Here is a 27,834-nt window from a genome sequence, read left to right as displayed (position 1 = left end):
AGAATTTCTCCATGAATCTCAAAATAAAACTGTCATTTCAAAGCAGGTTCTTGTGGGGTACCTTTATAAAAGTTTAAAGGCAAATAGAATATAAGGAATTAACCAAGAAGATCTTAAAATGGTACAAGGTCATCTGTGTGAAGGACTGGTCAGCTGCAAATCTTCAGGTATACTGAGTACGATTGAGCTGAGGGAGAGAAGATTGGGTCAGATTTATTCACTGGGTTTACCAAAATGTGTAGTAGACATAAGGCTTTCTGATTATCATACAGACATTGTGCTGAGAATTTCCTAACCCAAGGGCATAATAAAAGCCATGTGTGAGCAATTAAAAGTCCGTACTCGTATATTATCTATCATGAAGTATGGTGAAGAAAAGGCCAGATGGATTTCTTTGGAAGGTCAGCATGTTGGTTTATACTGTTTTATACCTTTGCTCTGGGGCATCCGGAGTGCAGTAAAGAATGTAATATAATACTAATGTACAAATGCAGACTTTTATTCACAAAACCTTTCTGTGGAATGGAGTTCAGTAAACTGGGATTTTAGTGTAAGAAGTAGGGTATATCAAAAGACATGTATTATTAGTTCACATTAAATTAAATGTATAATTGCATACAATAAGATTAATGCAAGCATACAGCAATATCTCACTCGTTTTCTCCTTTTTCTTTGTCCATCAGGTGAAATTATAAACTGGGTTGCATTAGACCATGAAAGACAAACTCACCATCAGTTGACTATACTAGTGACTGATCATGGGTCACCGCGACTTAATGCCACAACAACTGTGTATATCTCAGTCACTGACATCAATGATAATAAGCCTATCTTCCCACAGATTCCATCTGGAAAAGAACTAAATGTCAAGGTTTGTGCTAGCCGTTTCAGTAACCTTCCAGTTTAGTCTATCTATGCTGTCTTTCAAGACTTGTTCTGAGCACCACCTTGTGGCAAAAGCTCAAATTGTAAATCGGATTTTCATCTACATATCACAGTTGTGTTTAGTGGAATGCATGTAATCTGACTTACTTGAAAGTTATTAAAGGAAGCATATGATAACAATAAGAAATACCTTTTAGTCCATGTGACCACCACATTGCCTAGAATGTGTGACCTAACTGAATAGTTATTAAGATTCAATTATGAGCCTAAAGGTTTTTGATTGATGTGAAATAAATTATTTATTAAGGAATATTACTTCTAAAGTATTTAAATTGCTGTTTTACTATAGGACTGACAAAATAATAAAACAGTAACAATATAACACAAAATAAAGAAGTAAGACATTTTTAAATTTAGATTCAGGTATATTTGAAACTTTCAAAATATGTAAAATTATTAGACTTCTCATCGACTATTAGTTTTAAAAAATATACATATAATTCTGTTTTATGTATACAGTAGACTCTTTTAATTTCTGGCCTCTGAATCGGCTGTATTAAAGATTTTTGAATTAGCAATGTATGCAAACCATAATGGGGTATTGCTAGAAATGTGTTAATTTGACCATTTTCTGAAATACTTTGTTTGTACTTACCGTGAACGTTACTGAAATGGAAAACATAGCTACTACTAAAGTCTTGCTTTATGGGAAGTGAATTAATTAGTTTTAAAGCTCACTGATATTCTTTTATATTTACAAATTATATATAAACTGCTTGATGACAGGTTTTGGAAGGGCAGCCATCAGGGACACTCATCACAACTATCTTTGCAAAAGACTTTGATTCTGGGAACAATGGTGTAGTATTGTATTCAGTAGAATCAGGTAAGAATTTAAAATGTTATTCATAAGAAAAACACATTGAAATAATTAGTTTTAGAGGTGCCAAAAAGACATACAGGATTTTATTTTTATTTTGTGTCAATTAGAATAAAGGTGCCTGTGTAAGCAGGAATCAAGACTAATATATGTCTTATTAAATGTTTGAGGAGACATGAGTAGTTATCTTCCTCCCTTCACCGTCTGCCCCATCGTCCCAAGGATTCAGTTGCTTATAGGGCCAGCCAGAGAATGTCCAAACAGCACTCACACAAGATTAGGACCATGGTCTTGTACAGTACAGTTTAGTGTTTCAGTCAGTTGTTTAACATCTTAAAGGAAAGATGATCTCCCTGTTCCCATGATCAATTGAGAATTTTGATGCTAAAAGAACAGTTCATGACAGTCTGAGACAGGGATCAGAAGGATCAACAGATAATCTGGGCAGACAATGAGACTTGCGGTTTTTAGGTCATGTTTCATCCTTTGTTTAGCGCTGTGTTAGCTTGACATGGTGCAGCAGCTTAAAAACACTTCTCTTTTTTAGTTTTCCCCGTAATTTCTATATCTAGTAGTTCATGTCTGGGGTATGCTTTAGGACCCAGTTTTGTTTCCAGTGAAATCAATAACAAAACAGTTCTTAATTAGAATATGAGTGGGACTGGGACATTGATACTGGTAAGAGATATAGATATGATCTCTGCTTTTGTCACATACTACTTGCTACACTTTTACACAAGAGAACTCCATCTCTAAACAATGAGGAAAAAATTCCTTCTGCTTTATATAATTACTTACTGAAAATAGCTAGAGACGTCAAGAACAAAACTATTTCTAAAAATCTGTCAAGTTGTTTACATGTGGATGCCGTAACAGTTTTTATACCTGCTCCATGCTACAGGATTTATATAATCAGTATTTTTCAAGACTGATATTTTTAATATGTGGTAATTTGCACATTAAACATACTGTTTCACTGAGGTCATGAAGAGCAAAAATACATTTCAGTTATTTCCATCTGCTTAGTACATTTTCTCATGCGTTCTTTTCTGTGTAGGTAGAGCTCAAATGTGTGCTCATTCGGTTTGAACTCATGATTATTTGTCACTTCAGAGTAAAGAACAAAATTAAATGCCATAAAGGTACATTTATGGCATTAGCCCTCACTCTGAAGAGACAGGAAAGCTGTAATCTTTCCTTTGCAAGGCTGAAATTGCTGAAAGATTTCTGTGAATTGTTATATTGTATGTATCCTTTTGACTTTCATAGGGTAATGGGAGATCTTTAAGATACAAATTCAGAGGGCCAGAGAACTGATTCTTGTCTCTTCCACCAAGAAATCCTTAAAAAATTAAGACATTTAATAACTCTATTGTAAATTTTGCAGTTGAAAAGTATGTAGGTAATAAAAGTGTGTAGGGTTGTTTTATTGCCATACCTTTATTGCCTTAGTTTGGATACAAGTGACCATCTCTTTCAGAGGGAGTTGGAGAGAACTGTAGACTCCTGCATTGTGAATGATGAGCTTTTGCAAGAAATTATCCCCCCTAAGGAGAAGGGAACTATAGAACAGGTAGTACCCAACCCTTCGTTTGAAGGGTGATGGCCAGCCAATATAGGAAGCGTTCTTCATGGTTTTTTTTGTCTCTCTGTGTATCTAACTATATGCCCTTCCTTCAAAGAGCAACTGGATTTTCTTCGTGGCTTCACTGTAGAGCCACAGAGGAGAGTAAGTAAGAGTTCAAATTATTAAAATGACTAGCGACTCAAAATATGACTGATCTTTCAAATGCTCTCTCTAGAAAGGACAAAAGGATAAAAGCAAAAACAGCAGCAAAAGCTCTAAAAGAATGCTCCCAAACTCTGAACTAGATATTTTCCTGATAAACAAATCCAGAAACAGCTCAGCTTCTCTGATACTGATTTTTGTTGTTGTTGTTAGTTGGCTCACAGCCTTTAACATCTGGTCTTCTGTTTCATGGTGAAGTTCTTGCCTGGTTTATATTTAAAATAGTATTTTCCAGTCTCGGGACATTGTTCAGTACTAAAATTTAAAGAAGAAATATGATCTGATTTACAGCCTTTTTTGTTAAACACAGGCATCAGGTTAATTGGAGGAGTGCATGCAGACCAGTGCCCTTTTCAACAGTTAAGGGACTGCTGCAAGATCAAGAGCGATGAGTATCAGTGTCAGCTGTTCAGCTTGTAAACTCCATAGGGACCTCAGTCACTGGGTAATTTTCAATGTTCTTGAGACCTTAATGAGACTCCCAGATTAAAATAATAGACTATTATTCAGGAGGGCTAATGATAAATGTCCACGAATTATATAAGGGAAAAATCTGTGAAAGAACCATGAGGTTTACAAAAAAGATAAATTTTAGCCTTCAAAGTAGAAGTGTTTTCTTCTAAATTCTCCTCCCTCTTCCAAGAAAATCAAAACAAATCATCCTTTAAACATTCTCATGCTTGGAGATTCATGATCATATGGTCATACCTCTGCTTTTGTATCATTGCTGAAAGAATAACTGAAATCAGGAGGAAGTGGATCCCTCCCCATATGTATTATCCCTTAATAATGCTGGCAATTGCTAAGTGATTTACTTGGCCTTCTTTACAATTGTCAATAGATTATATCGTAACATTTATAACAAAATTTAATCTGTATTTATAGTACATCATAAACTGTTGCTTTGTGTGTTAAGATTAGCACTGGCAAAATACAGTTTTACAGTTACATGTGAAATGGTTCTGTGGATCCATTAGAACTTGATAACCAGAATGCTATGAGAAGAATAGTTTACACTGCTAAGACACACAAATTGGTCAGGGTTGTGTGCTTGTCTGTGGACAAGTAAAAAGCCAGTACTTGTTCTCTAGGGTGATCTGCAAGCACAATCCAAGGAAGATTCCTAGATTTGAAGAGGGCTACATTTCTATAGCAGCCCTGTGGTATTCAAGCACTTTGAGAAACATGGCACTGTTGTCTTCATTCTAATTAAAAGAAACACTTCTTTTCTCAGCATCATCAATTATATTTCTTCTGAAAGGAGAATGAGATGACTAAGGCCCTAAGTATCTTGAAATGTAGATAAGATATAGTTCTTCAGGAAATTAGATAAAAATATTTAACTAATAATATCTGCCTGCTGAGGCCACTGATATTTGGGAAAAATCTAGTGTTATTTTGTGTCTAGGTTTCTAAGCTATTTTGCCTGAATTATGGATCCCCAGAAGGCTTGAATGGTTCTGCTGAGGTTCATGGCCACATTGTGTGGTGTTTCTTAGGCCATCTTTTCATCTGAAATTGCAGTTTGTGTCATTGTGTTTGAGGGCACAGAGTTGAGAAAGTGCTTGGGTTTTGGAGAACAACAGGTAGATGAAAGACTGGTGTATAGATTGGACAATGAAAAGGTAGAAAACTGAGCGAAACAGTGTATCTGTTTATTAGCAAGTTAAGGTAGTGATGTAAGCACAAGAAGAGATTGGGTGCATTAGAGTCTAGTCGAGAGATTTACTTTTTGTCCGTTCCATACTTCATTTGCTCTTCTCAATTTCTTTCTTCTCCATTTCTCTTATTTTCTTCATTTTCCCTTCATACATAAAGCGTGGGATCTTGAAGGTGTATGATATAAGCAGCAGTTGCCTAACTCAGGTGACTCACGGAGATGAAAGCTGAGCAAATGTTTCTGGAAGTGCAGGAAGCACACGTTTCCAGAGCAGCAACTGACATACTCTTTGAGCGTAAAAAATACAACCACCTTTTCCCTTATTCCTCCCTTTGAACTTCCAAAAGAATGATGGGGAGGATTTGGAGTGTATTTAGAAAGTGCGCAAGTTACCGCTCGCATACACTTGTCCCCGCAATCTTGGGCAAAGGTATTTAAAAGTGATCTGTCTGTTCTCTTAGTAGATGTCAATTATTAAATCCACAGAAAAAAATCAGATCTGTCTTTGACAGACTTTTGATATTCAGAATTGAAAAAACTGGTTTAGCTACGAAATCTAGAATGAAAGTATTCTATTTTAATGACTTATACAAATACTGCTTTCCAAAATTATCAGACATTTTTGTTACTTTTTTCTCCAGCAAAATATGTGCAAAACTGTTTCAGGCAATATTTGGATTTTAGTGGAATTGCGGTCTCTGATGATTAACACCATTTCTTTTCTGATCTTCTTTTCTTTATTTTATTCAGAAAAGTAGATTCTGACCATTCATTTCTCTTATCAAATAAGCTTCAATGCTTCAAAAGCTCTGTTGACTGACACCTATTTCAGTTGACTGTAACTACCTACTTTCTGTTATTTGAAATAAAAAGTCTTTATGCTAAGACCTACTAACTGTCCTCAGTCACTACTGAAACAAGGGTGAGTCCTTCTAGCCTCTGGCTCAGATTGCAGTTATGTACTTGCAATGTTTTTGTTTCTAATTTTTTGGTTCAGTTTGGTAACTATAACTCCATTTTGGTAGAAAAATGAAGGGAATAGTTTTCATGAACATTTATTCACTGTTAGCTTCTTTTTCATGTTAGTTCTCAGTATCTGTTATTTTAAATGTCAGTTTTAGTAGAATGTTAAAAATACATGCATATAATTCACATTGTGTGTTCATGTCTTCTTTGCTGTTTTGCTGAACTGGGATTTTATGTTGTGAAACATTATGCAGAACAAAACAGGATATCCGCAAATGTAATGATGCATGCTGTTGAGACCTAAAACAGAAAAGTAACCAAAAGCTATCTATGAAAACAGTAATAAAGCAGCATTAATATTTTTATACTCTCATGAAAAAATGCAGAATGCAGGACTGTCTCATTCAATACTTTTGACTCTATATCTTGTTTCCTTTTGTTGGCAATTTCCTTGTTATATTCCAGACTGCAAGAGTCAACCCAGAAGGGACTTAGGGCACATGAAAAACCTATAGTCACTCAAAAATAGCTGAGAACAATATTGGATAAAACTCCTATGTGTCGATGGTGAAAGCCCTGTTTTCTAACTAGCCTTCTCAGTTTTTGTTCAAAGTCTTCAGATGCAAATATTTTGCAATCACAAGTAAGGTAATTGGGTACACAAACGAACACTTCTATGTACAGCTAACTAATTTGCATGTGCAGATTTGGAGAACATAAACAGCTTCATGCGCATTTAGGTGCCTATGGAAATACAGCTCTTTATGGGTATTTTGTGTACTACATCTGCGTTGAATTTATTTTTACCACAGTTGCTTATTAGAATAGCAGCTGTTATGCTACATGACTTTATTTGACCCACTAGCACACCTTATTAAAAATTCATGTGGCAAAAAGTTGTTTGCATAGTATTTTAAGACAGAAGTCGTTATGACAGTTTTGGTTTTCTCAGTTTCTAATAGTGTATACCAAGTAACAGATTTTTGCCCATTTTGCTAAAAATTGGAAAGTCACAAATAATATTTACCATTCTGTAGTAGAATTTTTCTCTGCAACTCTAGAATGGATGTAATATGATATGCCTGCTAGTAGTAATTTTAATGAGTAATATTTTAATTTTATTAGCAATGTGACCAGTCCTTAACAAAAGATGAAAGCGTAATTTCTAATATTCACATGTTGCTTTGGAACAAATCATCGCAAGCTTTTAGCTTTCCTCCAGTTAAATTGCTGTTCAGAACAAGTGCAGGGCTCCATCACTGTAGTTACACTGTCTTAGGGGTAGATCAGTCTCGTTGCTGTCTCCTAGTCTGTGAGGGTGCTGAGCCAGCCTTGTATCTGGAATAATTTACTTGTCCCTTCATACCAGTTCAAACACTAAGACTTAATTCTCTCCCTGGCCCTGCCTGCCAACTGATGTTGGAGATAGGAATCCTGGGGTGTCTGCTTCTCTCCTTATGCACAGACCATTGATGTGAGTAACATGGTACAAAAGTAAGCAGTTGCTTTGGTACTCTATAGTTTTTCTCTCTGTAGCTTTTTAATTCCACGCTAAGCGGGTCATAATTATTATGCACCTGATGAAGGGAGAACAAGAGATCCAGATGAGCCTGAGAGATCCAAATGAGTTGATTTCTTTTCCAGTTGGTCCTGATCTTTTTTACTCATTAATTACAGTGCATAGTTCCATACTGTGGAGGCATTTGGCAAGCTGAAGAGATGCATTTGGCATCTGTAATAACTGATATCCATTTTTCCCCATAGAAGAGGGTATAGGGTACTTCCAGATTGATACTATCAGTGGAGAGCTAAGAACAACTCAGTCTCTGTCATATGCTGAGAGATCAAACTACAGAATGGTGATCACAGCCAGGGACCAAGGAATGCCTTCACTTCAAGGACATGCTGCTGTGTACATCCAGGTACTTGTTTATTTTGTACAGATAAAAAAATTATGATAGATGCTTACTTTCTTTAAAACACAAGCTGAAAATAAGCTGAAGAAAGGAAATGCTCAAAATTACAAGCACATCATCTCATCATAATTTTCGTTAGTCTAACCACTTTTCTGTTGAGTGAGGAAATCAGAGGGCAAACTCAGTTTTGATTTGTTTTGACTTCACAACAACATTATGGGTCATCTTGCAAATACACATTATTTGTAGTTCAATAAGAGGTGACTATGAACACTGGAAGAGAAGGAAAATATCAAGGAAGGCAGAATGAAAAGCACATATAGGGAGGGGCTGAAAATGGGAAAAAGAAAATGAAAAAAAGGTTCTTAGAGTAGATATTGTTTCTCCACTACACTGTTCCCTTTTCTGAATTCCCTGTCTGTAAACCAATATAAGGATAGTTCATTCCTTTGTGCTGGTTTATATAGGGTTGCTATGCATGCGAGTGTGAAATCCAGTGTGTGCTCTTTCTGCAGCCAGCCATCTGCTGTTCATCAAACTACAGTGGATCTGTTTTGTCAAGGCCTTCTGTGTACTCCTTTATTGCAGGTTGAGTATCACCAAAACTGCTATTTTCATGTCACCCAATTTTAGGTAGCTTGGAAAAATGCTTACATCAACACAAGGCAAATGCAGTTCACACCAATAAAGATTCTTTCAAATTAAAACATTATTTTAGAACGTTACAGCAATCTATAATAAATGAAATCCTATAATGATTTAAACAACCCTCAACAGAATCAACTACCTATTTGTATTGGGCAAACTGAATAACGTACCATAATTTCTGTGTCAAATCTCTCTCTGTGAGCACTGTGATATGGTCATATGCAGAAAAAGAGTTGAAGTGCTTCAGAGTAGGACAGAGATAGCACTGTTTGAGACTTCTGTCTGTGGATGCCTGAGATTCAGAGAATGGGAGACAACCTCATTACTTTTTTTTTAATGTGGGAATGAGAGAATTATGGGATTACTTGCTTGCTAAGGACTTCCTGAACTCTTACAGAGCATGTTGAATTCATTTACTGGCTTTGAGGCATACTTAGGATAGTTATACAGTCACAAATAAATAAATGACTGAACCCTCAATTAAGGAAAATTATTTGCATTGCAGTATTCCTAATAACAATGAGAAATTATTGCAGTCTTTGTGCTTTTGTTTCAGGTAATACCACTTCCCAAAGGGAGATCTGTCTTCTCTCAAGACTTCAAGCACTTTGTCATACCTGAAAATTTTAAACCTGCACAAGTATTGAATTCTATAAAGTTGCCTGATAATCATCTGATAAACAATAGGAAACTGCATTTTAGTATCACTAAAGAAGATGATGATGTTCATTTTGAAATAGATAGCTTGACAGGAGATCTTTTTCTTTCCAAGGAACTTGACTATGAAACAGCTTCTCACTTTCTTTTGCAAGTAACTATAAAGGATTATGATAATAGTCTTCCACAGAATACCACTGTCTTTGTGAGTATTGATGTAGAAGATCAAAATGACCATTCGCCATATTTTCAAGATGATTTTGTAGTGATTGGCATAGAGGAAAATGTACCTGTTGGCACTCTGGTGTACTCATTCAATGCAAAAGATGGAGATGGCAGTTTTCTGAACAGCAAAATACAGTATTCCATGGAAATGAGTAGCTTGGGTGAAAATCCATTTCTTATTCACCCTTTGTATGGCACCTTGATCACAGCATTTCCACTAGACAGAGAGATTACTCGCTCTGTGATCCTTACAGTGTCTGCAACAGACCAGGCAATAAATCTGACTGATCGCAGACTTGATTCCTTGACTGCAAAAGTTGTTGTTTTAGATATCAATGACAACAGTCCCGGTTTTACATCTTCCCCTCTTTCCTATGTCATGGAGAATGTGGAAGTGGGCTTCCTTGTTCACCACATAGTCGCAAAGGATCCAGATGAAGGAAGAAATGGACAAGTAACATACCACATTCTTTCAGGCAATGAAAAAAAAACATTTATACTGGATAAGGTCACAGGTACTGTAACTTCTACTCTATAATTTCTCGTACTGTGCTTATTAGGGTAATATCTGGCAGTGTATACAATGCAATATTGTATTGAGATACTACATTAATATTTGTCTATTGTCCTTAAGGTTAATTATCTTGGGCAGCGTACCACATGGCCATGGCAGTACTACATTCAGTATGGAAGCTCAGTGAAAGTTAGCTCAGAAATGTCTGCATGGTACTGTGCTGTGTTGTGTAGATGTACTGGGGTGCCTTCCAGTAGTGCATTAAGTAATGTGGGAGGAAAGTGTTTGCAATGAAATATTTTGTTCTGTTTTTTGTACAATGCTTACTTAAAATATGTATACAAACATATGTTGGCATATATATATGTAGATATGCTAGGCAAAATCAATATCAAAGGACTGTTCATTACACTCTGGATACAAAATGGTCTGTGGAGGTTCTAAGTGTTGATTGAATTTCATTCTTCAGACCTCTAAAATACTTTGGTTCCTGAATGAGTTCTTTAATTATTATACCATCAGGACAAGAATGCAAATCTCACCATAATAGCTGCAATTTTATTAGTTTTTATTTTGATTTTAATTCCATTGTATGATACAGCTGTCTGTGGTTTGATCTGTAGAGCTCCTAATTGTAGAACTGATTTCCAAAAGAAGATCTTTATTCTTTCTTTAGTAACATGGGTAAAAGTATAAAACATCATGAAAACCTCTTCATGTGTGTAAATACAGATTCACAGCAAAAGTAGAGTGAGGTATCTTCTACCTGTAGCAGATCATTTGGCAACATTTGACTTGGAAGAGGGTATATTCTGTATCATTGCTCTACATTTACAAAGCCCTCTGAGAGAAGAATTAAATAAAAAGAAATCTCTCTTTGAACCTAACTTGTATGTTTCATGAATCCCAATTTCCCCGATGTCAAAATGAATATTTCTGGACCAATTAGGGAGTCAGAGGTAATGACTGACTCCAAAGTGTGGAAGCCTTGTAGCAGCGACACAGTATGCACTGTGGTGCTATACTGGACCTGTGAATGCTGGAACACCTGGGATCCTAACCGTGAGTAGAATACTTTTTTAATGCTTCCAATCTTTATAATAGGACTACTCTCTACATCCCTGCTTTTGGACCATGAGATTGAAGAACGCTACAATTTGACTATTATGGCTCTTGATGATGGCACCCCAGCTCTCTCTGCAACTCAGATTCTGACTATAATTGTTCTTGATGTGAATGATGAGAGACCAATATTTCTCAAGCAATTTTATGAAACTGCAGTATGTGAAAACCAAGATCCAGGGGAGTTTGTCGTAAAGGTAGAAGCTGTGGATAGAGATTCAGGTAATTTCAGTCCTTTTGCTGTTAATTTCATTGTGGACATAATAGACCAATCAAATCTTGCTGCCCAATGTGCTTGCATGTACAACTGTTGTGCTTTTCCCAAGGTGACGTATGAGTCTAAGTTTCAAAACATGGCTGCTGGCTCAGACTTTCAACCTTTTTTCAAAGCTTGGAGGTATTCTGACTTGCGCACGGAGTTAGCCCTGGGTGCTCGGATGATGCAGAGCAGTACAGCATACTCTAGCTTCCGTGTGAAAATAGCTACAGTACTGTGGTTATAAATCAGCCAGCAATGTTCAAGTCAATTAAAGTTAATATTTTAATGTTTTGTTTCTCTCAGTCAAAATGTTTGTTAAAATAGTTTACTAGATAGAGACCTGTGTTTTATAGCAGAACCAGCAAATATGCACTAATCTTTTCTGACCAGAGAGGGGCACTGTCATCCAAGATTTTCCAGGTAGTTGAGCTGTAAAGGAATCTTGGAAGCCACTCTGGATTTCAAATATGGTTTTACATACATTAAAAAGTTAATGAATTGTTTTTCAAACCTATGCAAAATGAATGAGGAAGAAGCGTGGTTCATATGGTCTTTGAATCACAGGTAATGTGTAAACATGACAGAGTCTTTGTTATGCAACAGAAAATTCCCTTCAGTTTTTCAATTACCTATTCTTCTGAAATATCTAAAATACATATGATGTTACAGGTAGTCTATGTATTGGAGAGGATCTTACCTTCAGTAACACCAAACACAGTGTGTACAGTTGGTGTAAAATGAAACAGTTATACAGAATCTGTGGTCTGCAGTAAAGATAAAAACTGAAAAGACAAATATTAAGAGTTGCTGCGATTGGCACAAAGTTTCTCAGCTATGTGAATGACTTTCTCTTTACATATGTTCACTTTCTGCACATTTTTAGAATAGTGTAAGGCTGTGCTATTGAAAAAGTAGATCTTGTGAGCAAAATCATCTTCAGTATGCAGTAAAATTTTCTGTTTTAATATAGAGCCCATATTAATTGCAAAAGGCTGATGTGAGATACACGGCTCAACAGAGATGCAGCATAGAAGAGACATTTCCCCACAAGTATGTAAAATATTTAGAAAATAGAAATGGGTGGGTAGCCCTGTCTATGAAAATCTTCATGACAGCTGAGCAGTGTTACTATCTACCTCTGTACCTCACTCTTCCAAGTATTTTCTTTCTTTTGTGGATCACACTATAAAAACAAAGGCAAAGTATTTGATGTAAAAATCTGCAAGTTGATAGAAAAAAGAAATAGGAATTTGCTTGAATTCCTCTCCCTCCTTTCTCCATCCCTTGTATTTATTTATTACATATCTTGTGGGATATGTAGGAAAGGAAATTTTAGGAGCAATTAGAAGGAGGGAGTGGGGGTGACTTGGCAGGATGGAGAAGAAGGGCATTCCAAGTGTGAGGGGTGGCACATGACTCTAGCCAGTATGCGGTTGGCTGTACAGTCACTTTGGGTTGGAGCACTATTGTGGCTGATGGTTCCTTCCTTTTTCTTTTGTTTTTTTTTTTTTTCCTAATTTTACCCATTTTTCAGTAACCACAGTCCTTCTGTTCAGGCTTTTGCTCGTATTTACATGATTTGGCCTGAGGCTGTATGTATATTACAACAGTATTATTCGGAACAAGTACCGAAAGTGATGCTCGCAATGTAAGAAGATGGGGGTTTATGAGAGCCATATAAACATAATGCTACTCGCTTTTCTTATATTTTTGGGACAGAATTTTTGAATGAAGACACTCCCCTCATGCTGTTCTTTATTTTTTACATCACAATTTTTACATTATTTTTATTTACTCTTTAAATTGCACTTTGCATCCCAGTAATATTTGCATGGTCTCAGTAGAAGACTTTCTTCCCTTCACTGATTTTTTTTTTGCCTCATATGTTCCTTGACTGACCACAGGGAGGAATTATTTTTACTGGCAGTTGCAGACATCATCATCCTTTTGTTTTATTTGTTTTTCTACTGTACGTATTCCCTGTGAAGGGAAGAAGGAAAGCAAGCAGCTGTAATCTGTTTTGCGTTTCAACCAAGCTTTAAGCTTGCTGCCATTTTAAAAGGTCTTTTGTGGAAATCACTACTAAATTTTTTTGCCTGTAGTGACTTTCTTTCACACTGATAACCATGAAACATCCTGTTCCACCCACTCCAACCTGCACCTTATTACAGTTGTCCTCACTACAACTCTACCTTGGCTTACTTTCTCTCAGTCCTCCTACACTGGATGAGAGCTCCCCACCTGCCCTAAGGCCAAGATCCAACTGTGCAATGCAAGTCAATACAAGTGTGTAATACAAGTTAATGCTGGGAACAAATATATAGGAAAGCAAATATATCCACAAAATATTTAAGCTAGGTCAAGGATTTGGCTTGAGATGTATCTTTGCAGAATCTCTGAATGAACTAAACTAGCACTTGGCAAGGTCTGCTTTTAAGCTGCTGTTCACCGTTGTCTGTCGTTCTGTCTGGAGCATTATGAGAAAAATCTCAGATTAATAGGGACAGCTAACTTAGAGAGTTTGAAGGGGCTTATTTCCATCCTCTAGAAATTTTTCTGTGCTCATATTTGTAGATTATCATAGTCATAACACTAGTATTATAAAGATAGGACTTGAGCCAAGATTTATGGGGAGTTGGGGGACGGGCATTTGTTCCCGTTGCTTCTTTGCTGGTGTTGGCACTAGACGTATTCAGAACGTAATGCCATGGCTGCTGCTCCAGAGAAGCTGTGGTGGTGCCCTAAAAATGCAAGTGTTACCAGTGCTATGGTGGAGGAATAGGAAAGGGAGCTAAAGCTTTTCCCTAGCTGAAGCTCAAGCACCATGAATTCACCCTGTTGTTTGGCCGGGAGGGGAAGGGGTCCCTGTCACTGGCTCATGCCAAGGAAGGCTAGGGAGACTTAGCTAGGGAGACTTAGCTTCTCTTTCAGCTCTTAATGTACTGAGGGAATAGTTTCAGTTACTTGTTTCAGTTTGTAGTTTCAACCCCCAAAATGTAACTAGCACTATTATTCAATAAACCAGCAGGCTGGATTAAGTGCAAACATGTCAGTTGCTATGCCAGGCTCATGGTATGTGAATGTGGAGTCATCACTCTCCTCTCTTGGGCAGGGTCAGGTGCGCAGCTTTTTTCTTCTGTTAGACATACACTCCTAGCAGCTGGATACCAGAAAGGAGGCAGTAAATGCTTGATAAATGAATGTAACTAGGGGTGTCACATAGTTGTGTGTTTTAAGGGTTAAAAGTTTTAACTTCAACAATGTGTGAATAGTCAAGCTTTATAGCACCTGTGGGTTTGTTCAGCACTGGCTGTAAACTATGTCCATTGTGAAATCTGCCAGTGGACGGACTGGGTCAAAGCTGTTCAGTTGCAGGAGACCAAAGGCTAGTAGTTAATGTCATCCCACCTGAGTCATGTGTATTTTTTTCCATGTGTAGCATACTGCAAGTTAAGGATAGATAAATGCAGACAGAACTGCCAAGATCTTTTTAAAAATGTAGTTGAGTGGTATCTAATATGGATGGACTGGATGGAGTGTGTTGGTAGCCTTAAATTTTGCAAGACATTCTCCTTTATTGTCCTTGCTGCTGTGATTTTTCCCCTTTCTTCTTGAAAGCTGAAAGGACTTCTGTAGCTCATCTTCCTTCTCCTATGTATAAAGATTTTTTATGAATATTTTGTGAATATGTCCTTCCCCTGAATTAGTTTAGATACAAATGCATTTAGACTAATCATTCTTTCAGTCAAATTTCAGTGACATTGCCAACTGTTTAGCAAAGCTATTCAAAAGGAAAACAAAGCAGTCATTGGCATTAAAAATTGTACGGTCTGTTTCTTCTCTCACATTGATGTGTCTCCATCGACTCTGTTGTAGATCATCCTATTTTCCACTGCAGTGAATGAGAACAGGCATGCAGTGTTTGACTCCAAATAACAGTCTTGGTATTGCTAGGAGTGCTGTAGTTTTCCAGGTGCACTAACTGTGCCTACACTACTAAAAGACTGATTGTTGGTTAAAAAAACATAGAAAAATGATTGAATGGAACTTATGAAAATCTGTAAATAAAAGAGCACAATGGTACAAGATGAGTGTTTGCTGCCCTTCAAGTATAAGGTATGATTAAATTCATTAAATTTAATAATATGAATGATGTTACTCTGTAACCAGTGATGGAGATGACATTATACTTTCCTCAGAAGGATATTGAAACTACCAGAAATAGGAAAGAAATTATTTTGTATCCATAATGTATAAGAATCACAGAATCACAGAATAGTTGGGGCTGGAAGGAACCTCTGGAGATCTAGTCCAACTCCCCTGCTCAAGCAGGGTCAGCTAGAGTAGGTTGCCCAGGACTGTGTCCAGTCAGGTTTGAATATCTCCAAGGGTGGAGACTCCGCAGCCTCTCTGGGCAACCTGTTCTAGTGTTCAACCACCTTCAAAGTAAAAAAGTGTTTTCTTATGTTGAAATGGATTTTCCTGTATTTCAGTTTGTGCCCATTGCTTCTTGTCTGTCACTGAGCACTGCAGAGAAAAGTCTGGCCCTGTTGTCTTGACATCCTCCCATCAGATATTTATACAGATGAGATCCCCCCTCAGCCTTCTCTTCTCCAGGCTAAACAGTCCCAGCTCTCTCAGCCTCTCCTCATATGAGAGATGCTCCAGTCCCTTCTTCAAGTTAGTAGCCCTTTACTGGTCTTGCTCCTGTCTGTCCGTGTCTCTCTTGTACTAGGAGCCCAGCACTGGACCCAGCTACTCCAGATGTGGCCTCACCAGTGCTGAGTTGAGGGGAAGGATCACCTACCTCAACCCGCTGACAATGCTCTGCCTAATGTAGTCCAGGAGGCCTTCTTTGCCACAAGGGCATCTTGCTGGCTCATGGTCAACTTGTTGGCCTCCAATACCCCCAGGTCCTTCTCTGAAAAGCTGCTCTCCAGCTGGTTGGCCCTCAGCCTGTACTGGTGCATGGGGTTATTTCTCCGCAGGTGCAGGACTTTGCAGTTCCCTTTGTTCAACTTCACAAGGTTCCTCTCTGCCCATTTCTCCAGCCTGTTGAGGTCCCTCTGAATAGCAGCACAATCATCTGGTGTATCAGCCACTTCTCCCAGTTCTGTATCATCTGTGAACTTGCTGAGGGTGCATTCAGTTCCAGTGAATGTGGAATCACATTTCTTGCCCAACACAGGCAGACAGCTTTGAAAGAAAGATTTTAAAAGGCCTCTACACTTTTGCTATACTTATTTCCTAGAGAGAGATGGAAGGACTACTAATCGTGCACTGTATACAAATGGTAGGTCTAATTAGGAAGTGAATGGAGTTGACATTCAGAATAGCTTTGAGGGAGGAAAAAATCTTTAGTCTTCACTTCTGGAAATCCTACAAGACTTAATAAAACCAAACATTATCATTTCAGAGTTTGGCTACAACTGGGAACAGTCTAAAAGGTCTGAGACCTGCTGAATGTCCACCAAATTGGTTTTTATGCAGAAAACATCTTGGAAATGCCTACTGTATGAGAGTCTTAATGGGACTTAGGCACCTGCCTGCTCAATATTACAAATATTTGGAACTTCTGGGTAGGCTGAGAAGCAGATTTTTTCTCTGTGTGTTTATACTATTCAGTGCTGTACTGTATAGAGATACTTGCATTGTCTCTGAAAGAAGCAAGTTGAAAACCAGAACTGCCACAGCAGCATAGTGTTCTCCTTGACATCCTGCTGAGAAATAATTAATTACCTCAGGGAGAGCACAAAACAATACATAGCTTCCAAGATCTAAGTTAATGCTCTCTTGCACCATGGTGGTGTATCAGCTTGTTTGGAGCATCTCATTGCACAGTGGAGATGTGCCCTGAGTGTCTAGAAATGTTATTCAGATTGCTTTGAGTGACTGAAAAACTTAGACAAAAAGCAACAGCTGAGCAGGGATTTTGGAGATCCAAATTTTAAATTTTGATCTCATGTGGTAATGAAGAATCAGTTACAGCCATAAAAATAATGATTTCATCCATAACCCATTTCCCAGTTGGAAAAAAAAGGGAGTGAGACAAATGTATATAGTGGAATGTGAGGAGAGTGGCTGTATTTCACTAAGACTTCCATTCTGCTTTTAAGGACTGAATTCCTTGCTTCAATATGAAATCTTACCAGGAAGTGGTTACGGGAATTTCAGGATGGACTCAGACAGTGGAGAGGTTGTGACAACTGTATCACTGGACAGGGAAACCGAGGAGTTTTTCTATATTAAAGGTAACAATATGAAATATCTTCGAAGGCCTGTAAAATCGGAAGTGAGAATGGGTGGTGTCATTATCAGTGTTATCTTTTGTTCTTGTCATCTCAATTAGATAAAAGTGGTAAATCTTTCAGGAACAGAGAGTAGCTTTGTCCTTTTTGCATTGCACAAATACTCTGCTATTCTGATGTTATTAAGGAATATCCATTGTTGCACACACAACCTTTGTGTAAAATTTGCTTTCTTTTTATTAGTTTTAGTTCGAGATAGTGGAACTCCTTCACTATCAAGCACAGTGACAGTTATCTGCAAAGTACTGGATGAAAATGATTACTCTCCAAAGTTTCTTTTTCCTGTCTCTGAGATTCGTATTCCAGAGAATCAACAGCCTTCTATAGTTCACATTGCCTTGGCTGTAGATGAGGATGCTGGCAATAATGGAACTCTAAGATATGAAATAATTGGTAAGTTATGCTGTATCATTTTAGTTAATATAAATTAGGAAGTATATAAACAGTAGTTCCAAGATTTAGACTAGACTTCATTTTACCTAGCCTGTCTCCTGTCTTGTAGACACACTTTCTTCATGTGGGAAGAATAAAAAAAAAATTACCCCTTTGTCTCTATTTATAAGCATTTTCCAGGCATACTTTCAGTCTGTTTTCTGGATTAGGACCTGTACAGAAAAGAAAAACAAAAACTATCAAATGCTAGAAAGAGACATTTATTGGAAAAGCATAATTTTGTCCCTTTTATCATAGTGGTGGAAATTCTGAATGTAGATACCCTCTGAAGTCTTGCAAATAAACACAAGAATGCATCTAATTAAGTGGACTTTTTGTTTCATGAAAGCTTCTTTCACCCAGCAATTAGTAAAGTCATACTTACTTTTCATATTGCTGAACTCTCCCCATGTCCACTATGCCAATATAAGCTCCACAGCTGTTCAAAGCCTCCTGTAATATCTTTGCACAAATACAAGCCGGCTGTGCTTTCTTTGGTTTGGGGCTGTCAGCAATAGTTCAAATGTAGGCAGATGGCTACTGTGGTAACAGCCAACAATTTTTTCTTTGAATAAGCAGTTATGAATTCCTTTATGTTTCCTTGGTTTTAATTTCATGATCTTTTATGGTTTTTAATTTAATGATCTTTCTACATGTTATAAAGTATGTATACTGTTCAATGTTACTAAAAGCACTGGCTTTTCTTCTAGCAGCAGCTTCAGAAGTTTACCTTTACCTTTTTTTACTCCCCCAAATCAAGACCTTGCACTACTTTACTTCCTAGAGACAGGTTTGTAGAAGAGAGCAAGGAGCAAGTAATTACAATTGTCAGCAATGCTTCATAGGTTTCTGGAATTTGTAACTAAGGTTGGGAAGAGGTCATTGTGCAGCAGCATAGTTGCAGGAGATTTTATAAGGTGTGCTGTTTTGGGAAAAAAGACATGCATCTGGCAAAATATCTGCTCTGTAAATTGATATGACATTCTGTATTTACTGTCATTGCCACCCACAGATTTAAATGAAATGCAGGTTTTAATTTTTGTAAAAGAAAAAAAAAATATGCTAAAGGCACATGAGCGCACAGCTGTACTAGCAATTGGATCATTTTATTGCAATTAACGTAGTGGAACTCACAAGGGATTCCTTTTTCAAATGCAATTGTTTTTGATCATTTTATGTTCTATGTGTTTGAAAGGTGGAAACGTTGGAGAATACTTCACATTAAATAGTACCTCAGGAAAACTGTTGGTCACTCGTAGCTTAGACAGAGAAGATATTAGCAATTTCACTCTTGTAATTGAGTGCCATGACCTGGGCAACCCACCAAGAAGCTCCACTGCACAGTTATACATAGCAGTCTTGGATGAAAATGACAACAACCCATTATTTGCAAAGAACCACTGTCAAGTTTCTGTGAGAGAAGATCTAGAAGAAGGCTCAGCCATCGTGGAACTTTTTGCTTCTGATAAAGATGATGGCCTGAATGGTGAAGTTATGTACTCTCTCATTGATGACACCTTTGGAGCATTTGCTATTGATAGTGTAACTGGTTCTATAGTTACTACACAGATACTGGACCGGGAGACCAAATCACAGTATACATTTAGGGCTGTGGCAAGTGACTGCAGCATCCATTTGCCAAGAAGCACCACTATCAGCATTGTGGTGCACATTGATGATGTCAATGACAATGATCCAGTTTTTTTACAGAATCCTGTCAAAGCCTTTGTGCCTGTTGAAACCTCTGTGAATGAGACGGTAGCCACTGTTAGAGCTGAGGACATGGATCTGGGGCCAAATGGAGCAGTTGTTTTCAGTTTGATGGTACCGGAACCTATATTTCAGATTGACAGGAATACAGGTGACATCATCCTTCAGGAGCCCTTGGTTTCCAAGGACTTCAGTACCCGACTGCTAGTGATGGCTTTGGATCAAGGTATCTCACCTCGAACAGCCACAGCTATAGTAGCTATCTTTACAGAGGAACAAGAGGAGGAGATTTCATTCAGTCACAGCTTGTATGAAGTAAGCGTGCCTGAGAACAGTGCAGCAGGTGGGTATCAAAGCCTGATTGTATTCTTACAGTTGCTGGTTTTCTGCCCTTTAGGGATGGTAATGTTGATGAATAATATAGGGAAATCTTTTTCCTTTGCAGTTAGATTTGGATGAAGCAAATACCCTTCCACCCTTTTCCAGTGCACCAGAGCCAAAAAGAAGCATGATCTGTTAGTTGGAGGCATTGTCTGGCTCTTGGGTTTGCTGCATATATGCAAGAAATGTCACTCACATTAAACAGAATGCTTCTGAATCAAAGGTGGTGCATTTCCATCCCTCAGCCTGGGGATCCCAGAGCATCAGTAGATTCTCTCTTTTAGCAAAATTACTTTAGTGATGGCTGGACTGTGTTCACCTGTTGTTTCACTTCTCACCCACACACAAATTCAAATAAGATGAGTGGTGTATACCAGTTGCAACAGGAGATTTTTTTCTTTTAGCAGATTCCTTCATGAACTGTAATAGCATTCTGAGATATTTTAAAACCTTGCTTAAGTTTTGGACTTATTAAAATAAGGAGGTTGCGGGGAGTATACTATCTCTAGATAGAAGCCTGCATTACTGAATGCTACCTAGAGACAAACAGTTTAAATCACAAGGTGCTTAAAACTTTTTGTTCAGTATAATGATGAGAATTGCTGCTGTACTTTTTATCATTCACAGAATAGTTTAGATATGCATCCTGGTACTTAGATGTAATAAGAACCTTTTCATGCTTCAGGGGTTGGGCTCATCATAATGAGGGGCAGAAAGGAATGCCTTTCACATTTTTCCACCTACAAATCCTGCTGTACAATTGACCAGATGTATTTAGAGGTCTGACCTGTGCTACATTCTTGATTCAGCTGCTGCCTTATGGGGTTCACCTTGAACAAGTCATTTATCCTCTTTATAGTTAAAATTTCCCTCTGTAAAATGGGAGCAATATTCCTTTATATCCTAAGGGTGTAGTGAGACTAGGAATTCTTAGATCTTGAGTAATGGCCTATATATTTGATTAGGAATCAGTAATAATGAAATGTGTTAATAATTTTGAAAAAACAGTCAGTGTTCTGTGGATAATTACACAGAGAATAGAGAACTAAGGGTGAAGATGGCTGTTGCAGAAATTATTGCTATGATTGTTCAACCATTTCTTCCTCTGTGTCTCTTTGGGACCACAAGCCAAATTTTCAGCAGTGTATTCTAAGATATAGGTAGGTCTGTGAGTATAACTGATGTTTCACTTAACTGATCAAAAAAGGCAATAAGATGAAAAAGCTGTTTTTGGATTAAGTGAAACTTTTTGGGGGAGGGACCATAAATGAAATGTTTTATTTTCAGTCTATTTTTAAAAAGATGTAGTGAGTGACCAGACTACCACACTAGAGCATCCTTCTTGGTCTATCACTATCTCTCAAAAAACGTGTAGGATTTTAGAAAAAGTGGAAGGGTTCCAACAGGAAAAAGAGAGGAGTCCTGCCTTTGAGCATGCAGTAGGCTGATGGTTAAAACAATCTTCTGCGATATGAAAGGTCAGGTGTCCTGAAGCAGAACATTTCCCTTTCTCTCACTCCATGCTGAGCACTCTGAGAACTGAGCCATGGGATAGAAGTTAATTCTTCTCTAGCATTTTTATGAAACAGCAGCTTCTATTACAAATCCCCCCCAAAAAATCAGAAATCTCTAAACTGATTTGTTTTGACATTTACAAAATGTTTTTTTTCCATGAATTTGACTAGGATTTATAAGTAGTTTTGGATGACCTAAAAAAATTTTTTCTCTGAAAGTGAGTCACAGATACCCAGAAGCCTCTTTTTAGAGTCAGCATTGTACAGTAATTAATTTTGTATCACTCCGCAAATGAGACTCTCTGCCTTAGAGGACTTACTGTTTCCAGATGATATAGTTCAGATCTCCCAGGACTTAATGTTTTAATTTCTCTTACTTTCTGTCTTTGAATTAATCTACCAATTGTGAACCAGTTGTGGTGCTGTGTTTGGGGCCCTAGATCATGTCTGGAAAGAGCAGAGACCAGGATGTTTCTAGAGGGGACTCCTGGGCTCTGAATTTTGTTTCTCCCTGTTCCAGCAGGCTTGTATTTTCAGATTATGTTGTGAGAACCTTTTTGTCAGTCTTCCCATGGGAGTAAGATGAAGGCTCTGGGGTTTCAGTCTTTTCAGGAGAGATGATATTAATCTGCATGAATCCTCTGTTATGGCTGAACAGAGCTAAATTTCTGTCTAGGTAAGAAAATTAGTAAGGTTGAAGATATATTTAGTTAGGAATATCAAAATACGGATAAGAGCAACAAAATAAGAGCTTTTGGCAATAGTTAAGCTAATCTGATCCTAAATTTTCCTAAGTGTGGATACTTTCATGGGTCAGGCTAGACAATCCAGCTTGAAATTATGGAAATACCCCAAGGAACTGTGGAAACAGAATACGATAGTCAGATGTTCTCCCACTCAATCTATAGAAAATATAAATAAGATTCAAATTGTTTTGATTAGAGGAAGTTTAGCAAAGCTTCAGGGTAAACTGGAAGGTTTCATCACAAAATTTTTGTTTGTATATTTAATAAAAGGCTATATGCTAAGAAGATCAAATTCTTTTAAGAGCATGAGAGATTTTTATCAAATACTGATACTACTTGCTCTCTTTGTTTGCAGTATTTTCTTGTTTATATAACCACAAGTACATGTCAAATATGTTAAGTTTCGGGAAAAAAAAAATATTAAAATTAAAACTTCCTTAGAAGTTAGCTTACTGGATATATATGATCCTTGGACCCCTACAAGTATGAATAATACCAGTGTATTCAGTCCAAGGGAGGTTTACGTTACACACTGAGTATTTGTAGAACTGTTATTAATAAATTTGGCTTTTTCTCCTAATTTTATTTCTACCTTAACTAATAGGGTGGGAAAACTGAGTTTATTTTTAAAAGAATCAAACTCAAACTAATCTAAACTCAAAATAATCTAAACAATGAAAGCCAAAGCCAAAAGTCCTTTAGTTTTAATTCAGTCTGAACTCCCTTTTGGGTAACTACCTCAGGATTTGGTCCATGTGGTCTGATTTTCTTCAAGTAGAGTGTTTGACCTCCAAGTTTAATGACCTCCAGAAAACCCCATTCTTCTACTATTTTGTTTAGTATTGAATATTTGATGTCTTTAAATATTATTAACTATGTTACAACAGGCTCTTAGAAGCCAATCAATAAATAATCAAGTCATTACGCTCTCCAGAGTGTAAGAAACTTTCATTATTCACCACGCTTTCAGCTGAGTGGTAGTTTGCATAGCATTTCCTTAGAGACATTCACCAGTAAAACTTGTTGACTTCTGCTGTATTTGCAGAATTATTTTTTCCTAATAGATATAAAATATGTTACCTCTTATTCTTCTGTAAGTCATCTCTTACTCTATGCTTATTTAGCTTTTTTTCATTAGTAATTAAGATTTCTCAAGAACTCAAGAGCAAGGATGAATCAGATTGAAATGGGAAAGGAGGGAAAAAAAGACCACTATACTGAGTACAGATGAGAGAAGAAAAACAATGATATGGATTATACAACAGCTCACTTCTGGTGTATATTTTATATCCAAACATAGAAAAGTTCTTATTAGCCTGTTTTGCCGGGTAGACAAATAGTGTCCAAGCTGCCATACTTCAGTGTCAAGTCATTAGTTATAATGTAAAAGTTGATATTTGGATTCAAGTAGCTTGAGGTACTTTCAAATAAAATTATGTTGTCTCTGATTGAACTAAAAAACTAAATATAAACATTTTAAATCACTCTTCACTTCCTCTAATATTCTTAACTAATTTGTAAGTTGATAGCGCAGCGTTTCAAGCCAATCTGACTGTTTTCTGTTATGATCCTGATCTCTCTCCTCCTTTGCCCTACCTTCAGTGCTGATCATTTTAGCCACATGAAAAACAAAACTGAAAGGATTAGAATTTGAGGACCCAGAGCAACATTTTATTAACTTAGTTAGCAGGAAAAGCAGGAATTCAAATGGAAACGCTGTTGCCTCCTTTATTTCTGGTAGTTTTTCTTCTTTTATTAAAAAGCAAAAATCAAACAAAAAAGACTGCAGACAGGATGAGAAGACAATGGAAGATAACCGGACCTTGAATTTTTTCCATACCTTTAACTCTGGTCTGAGGATGTTATAAACGACTGCCGTTGCTGGTTTCTGTATTAAGTCAAGAAATGAAAATTCAACCTACAGTCATCCAGAAGGCCCCCATTTTAGTTCCTAAAAGCAACAGCGCAGCTCTAATATCTATCTTTACCTACTGGACACTTAGATCTTGCTTCTGAGGCTTTCCTAGTAAATGGTCCTAGAAATATATTCATTAGTGCAGAAAACTCCTCCTGTCACAGTCAGCATATTTTTGCTTTTGGCTGCTAGATTTTAGGAGTCAATGACAAACCATTTAAAACAACATTTCCTGTTTTTAAAAGTTAGTAGCTAATAGCACTAAAAAAAAAAAAATTAGAGGATGATACTAAGAACAATATTTCCTCTGATTTTTATGCTAAAGATAAAGCCCGTCCCTCCAAAATCCAGGACACTTTGTATGAACAGTATGCCCTTTGTAATGTAATAAAATAGCTAGCTGTCTGTAATGCTGTTTGGAAGAGGTCAGGTTGCACAGTAACCTCATTCCATCACAGTTGGATGGAATCAATTAAAGTTAAATTAAACAATTAAAATCTGTTAAATCAATTGCCATATGTGCTAAATGATCTCATAACTAGCTTGAAAATAATAGTTGTTTGGAAACCTTAATAATGCTTTTTAAAGTTGTCACAATTCTGTTAAATGTGATGATTCTGATCAGGATAATGTATTCAGTTCCACATTTTTCTCAAATCCTAATTCAAACTGGATTTTTATTTCACATCTTTTGTATTCTGTATTGAATCATTGCTCTTTTCATTGAACTTGGATTCTGCTTGATTCTGCTTTTTTGACACATAACTATGTATGCAGTTGTAGCTTTTCATTCTGTCAGAAGAGGGCTACTTAAAATTTTTAAAACTAATTTAATTTAAAATATTTTTCAAAAATCCAAACTGTGTTTAGATAAATGAAGGGAAAATAAAGCAATCTCTTTATAGTGATTCAGAGGTAACATGCATACTTATGATCCACAAAAATGACTACTTTTCTAAGAAGAATTCATGAAAAAGTGAGATTAAAATGACCTAAGGCAAAACCTGAATAAAAAGAATACAGCCACTTCTTCAGACAGCCTCAGAAAGGGAATTTCATAGCTGATGTCTCTTTTAGCCCTCAACCCAATCAGTGCTATCTCTGGTAGAGAGAAAAATTACCTAATAATTTTTTGAAATATGACTTCAGGTTAAGAGATGATTCCAGTGGTACATGGGATTTTTTGCCTTTAGGAAAAGTTGTTAAAAGCTCATCATTTTATTAGGCAGGTGATGAAGTTGGGATGAGATGACTAATGATTTATAGGGCAAGGAGGGATAGGCAATGTCTTACCTATGAAGTTGCAATACAGTAAAAGTTCATGGAGGAGTTGCTTTTATTGTTTACTATTTCAAATCATGAAGAGGTCCTTAAGCTAGTACACAGATGTTTGGGCAAGCATCTGCTATTAATCACAGTAAAATAAAATTAGGATAAAATCTTCTGAAGTAAACATTTTGAAAATATCTTATTGCTTCCATAGGTACATCACTTGTAACTGTAGAAGCTTATGAACACAGATTAACAGGAGAAAGCATAAAATACAGCATCTTCAGTGACAAAGAAAACATATTCTCCATACACCCCATCACAGGTACATTTATATATTTATGGGGTTTTTTTCAAGTGTCTTTTGTTCCTTAAAGAGTGTGGTCTGTAAAATATAGCAAGCTCCTACCACAAGAAGGAGGGATTTTTACATTTCAGTGTGTATGCACATACAAATATAACTCATATGTAATAAATTTAGATACCTTAGAATACAAGCTTCCTCTTAAAATGAATAAAACGTTAATAAAACCAGAGATGCAGAGAGACTGGCACTAGTGTAAACTTGATGTGAAAAGAAATTGCACAAGAGTATACCTGTTTAAAACGCTCAGCTTTATTAAACTAGTGATCACAGGATTTGGGGGTCTGGATAAACTGTTGCTTCATGATTAAAGATGAAACTCCATCTTGTTTCTTATCACAAAGTTGCCAAAAAAACTCAGTTTAAATAATCCTTCAAAACACACCTAATGAAGGAAGCACTGATCCCTTGTTGAATTTAATGGTTCAGACCTTGGTCTGAAGAACAAGCTCGCTATTCTTTGAGCAATTGTAACTTCTTCAAAAAGCATGCATCTCCAGTATCATCTCCCCCCGCCTCCAAAAAAAATGTCAAATGCAGAGGGATTTTTCTCTTTTATCAGGCTAGGCTGCAAACTGATTACAAGATGTTTTGAAAAGTCTCATAAACACTTTCTTCACAAACATTAGTGGAATTCCTATAGCACTGGGTATAATGAATCATCTTTTGAGACTTTTGGACCATTGTGAAGTCTGCTGTTGAAATACTTGGTGTGACTGGAACTAAACCTTTCTTCTCTTTCTTAGAAAGCATTAATTGGAGTGCTGCCTTTTACGACTTGTTAAGAGTAGTTCTCACCTTATCATTAATTTTGACACCAGTAACTCTCTACCCATTGCTTCTACAGCAGAAGTATTTTGAGGTATATTGATGCCCTCTGTAACTTAAGTATTCTTAACATGCAAAGGTATGCTCTACTTGACTTGCTCAAGCACTGATGTTAATTTATTCTGCTTTGGAAATGATCTCCAGAAATATTTGCTGTTACCAGACCTCCACTATGCCATGTAGAACCTTCCCCATCCTAAGGGGATCTATTATATTGTAGAATCATAGAAAATAGAGTAGGAAGTGACCCAAAGACATGAACTAGTCTCCCCTCTCCCACAGGAAAGAAATCAGCTGTGCCTCAGTCTGACAGCTGTTTGTCTTGCTTGTTCTTAAAGACCTCCAATGACAGAGATTCTGTATCCTCTCTCAGTAGTCTGTACAAGTCTTAGCAGTTGGAAGATTTTTTTTCAGATTTAGCTAAATGTCTCTTGAAGCTATTTAAACATACTACTTCTTGCCCTAAAAACAATGAAGAACAATTTTTACATTTCTCTTTTACGTACTTGAAAACTGTTACCCTGTTTCTTTTCAGTCTTCATTTGTCTAGAATGAACAACTCTGATTCTTTCAGTTCTTCCTCATAGGTGATATACCTCAAACTTGACTATTTGTTCCATTCTTCTCTAGAGTCTTTCAGTTAGTCTGTTTCTTCTTGAAGTGTATTCCTAAAAGCAACCACTTAGGCCCATGAGTCCTCATGCCACTGTAGATTTTGCCTTTTTCCTTATACAAAATGTGATAAATGTTGACTGTTGTGCTAAAGACAAAACACCTGCTAGCTTTGAAACCTTTATGTTCAAGACTCAGCTCTAGAAAACTGGACAGATCCACAAAAATAATCAA

At 36.9% G+C, this 27,834-nt stretch overlaps 1 protein-coding gene across 1 annotated transcript in view; it reads left to right on the top strand.

Annotated features, from left to right (window-relative positions):
• DCHS2 (dachsous cadherin-related 2) overlaps positions 1-27,834 on the top strand; it is a 113,198-nt gene that overhangs the window by 70,795 nt on the left and 14,569 nt on the right. The window contains exons 6-14 of the mRNA XM_067297031.1: positions 684-871; positions 1,672-1,771; positions 7,945-8,102; positions 9,301-10,141; positions 11,245-11,484; positions 17,638-17,772; positions 18,013-18,222; positions 19,457-20,314; positions 26,011-26,121. Coding sequence (XP_067153132.1) covers positions 684-871; positions 1,672-1,771; positions 7,945-8,102; positions 9,301-10,141; positions 11,245-11,484; positions 17,638-17,772; positions 18,013-18,222; positions 19,457-20,314; positions 26,011-26,121 — 2,841 coding nt within the window. The remainder of the gene's footprint in view (positions 1-683; positions 872-1,671; positions 1,772-7,944; positions 8,103-9,300; positions 10,142-11,244; positions 11,485-17,637; positions 17,773-18,012; positions 18,223-19,456; positions 20,315-26,010; positions 26,122-27,834) is intronic.

Source organism: Apteryx mantelli, chromosome 5, assembly GCF_036417845.1.
Source record: "Apteryx mantelli isolate bAptMan1 chromosome 5, bAptMan1.hap1, whole genome shotgun sequence".
NCBI lineage: Eukaryota > Metazoa > Chordata > Aves > Apterygiformes > Apterygidae > Apteryx > Apteryx mantelli.
The sequence above is the reverse complement of the archived record's forward strand: the minus strand, read 5'-3'. Positions and strand labels throughout refer to the sequence as shown.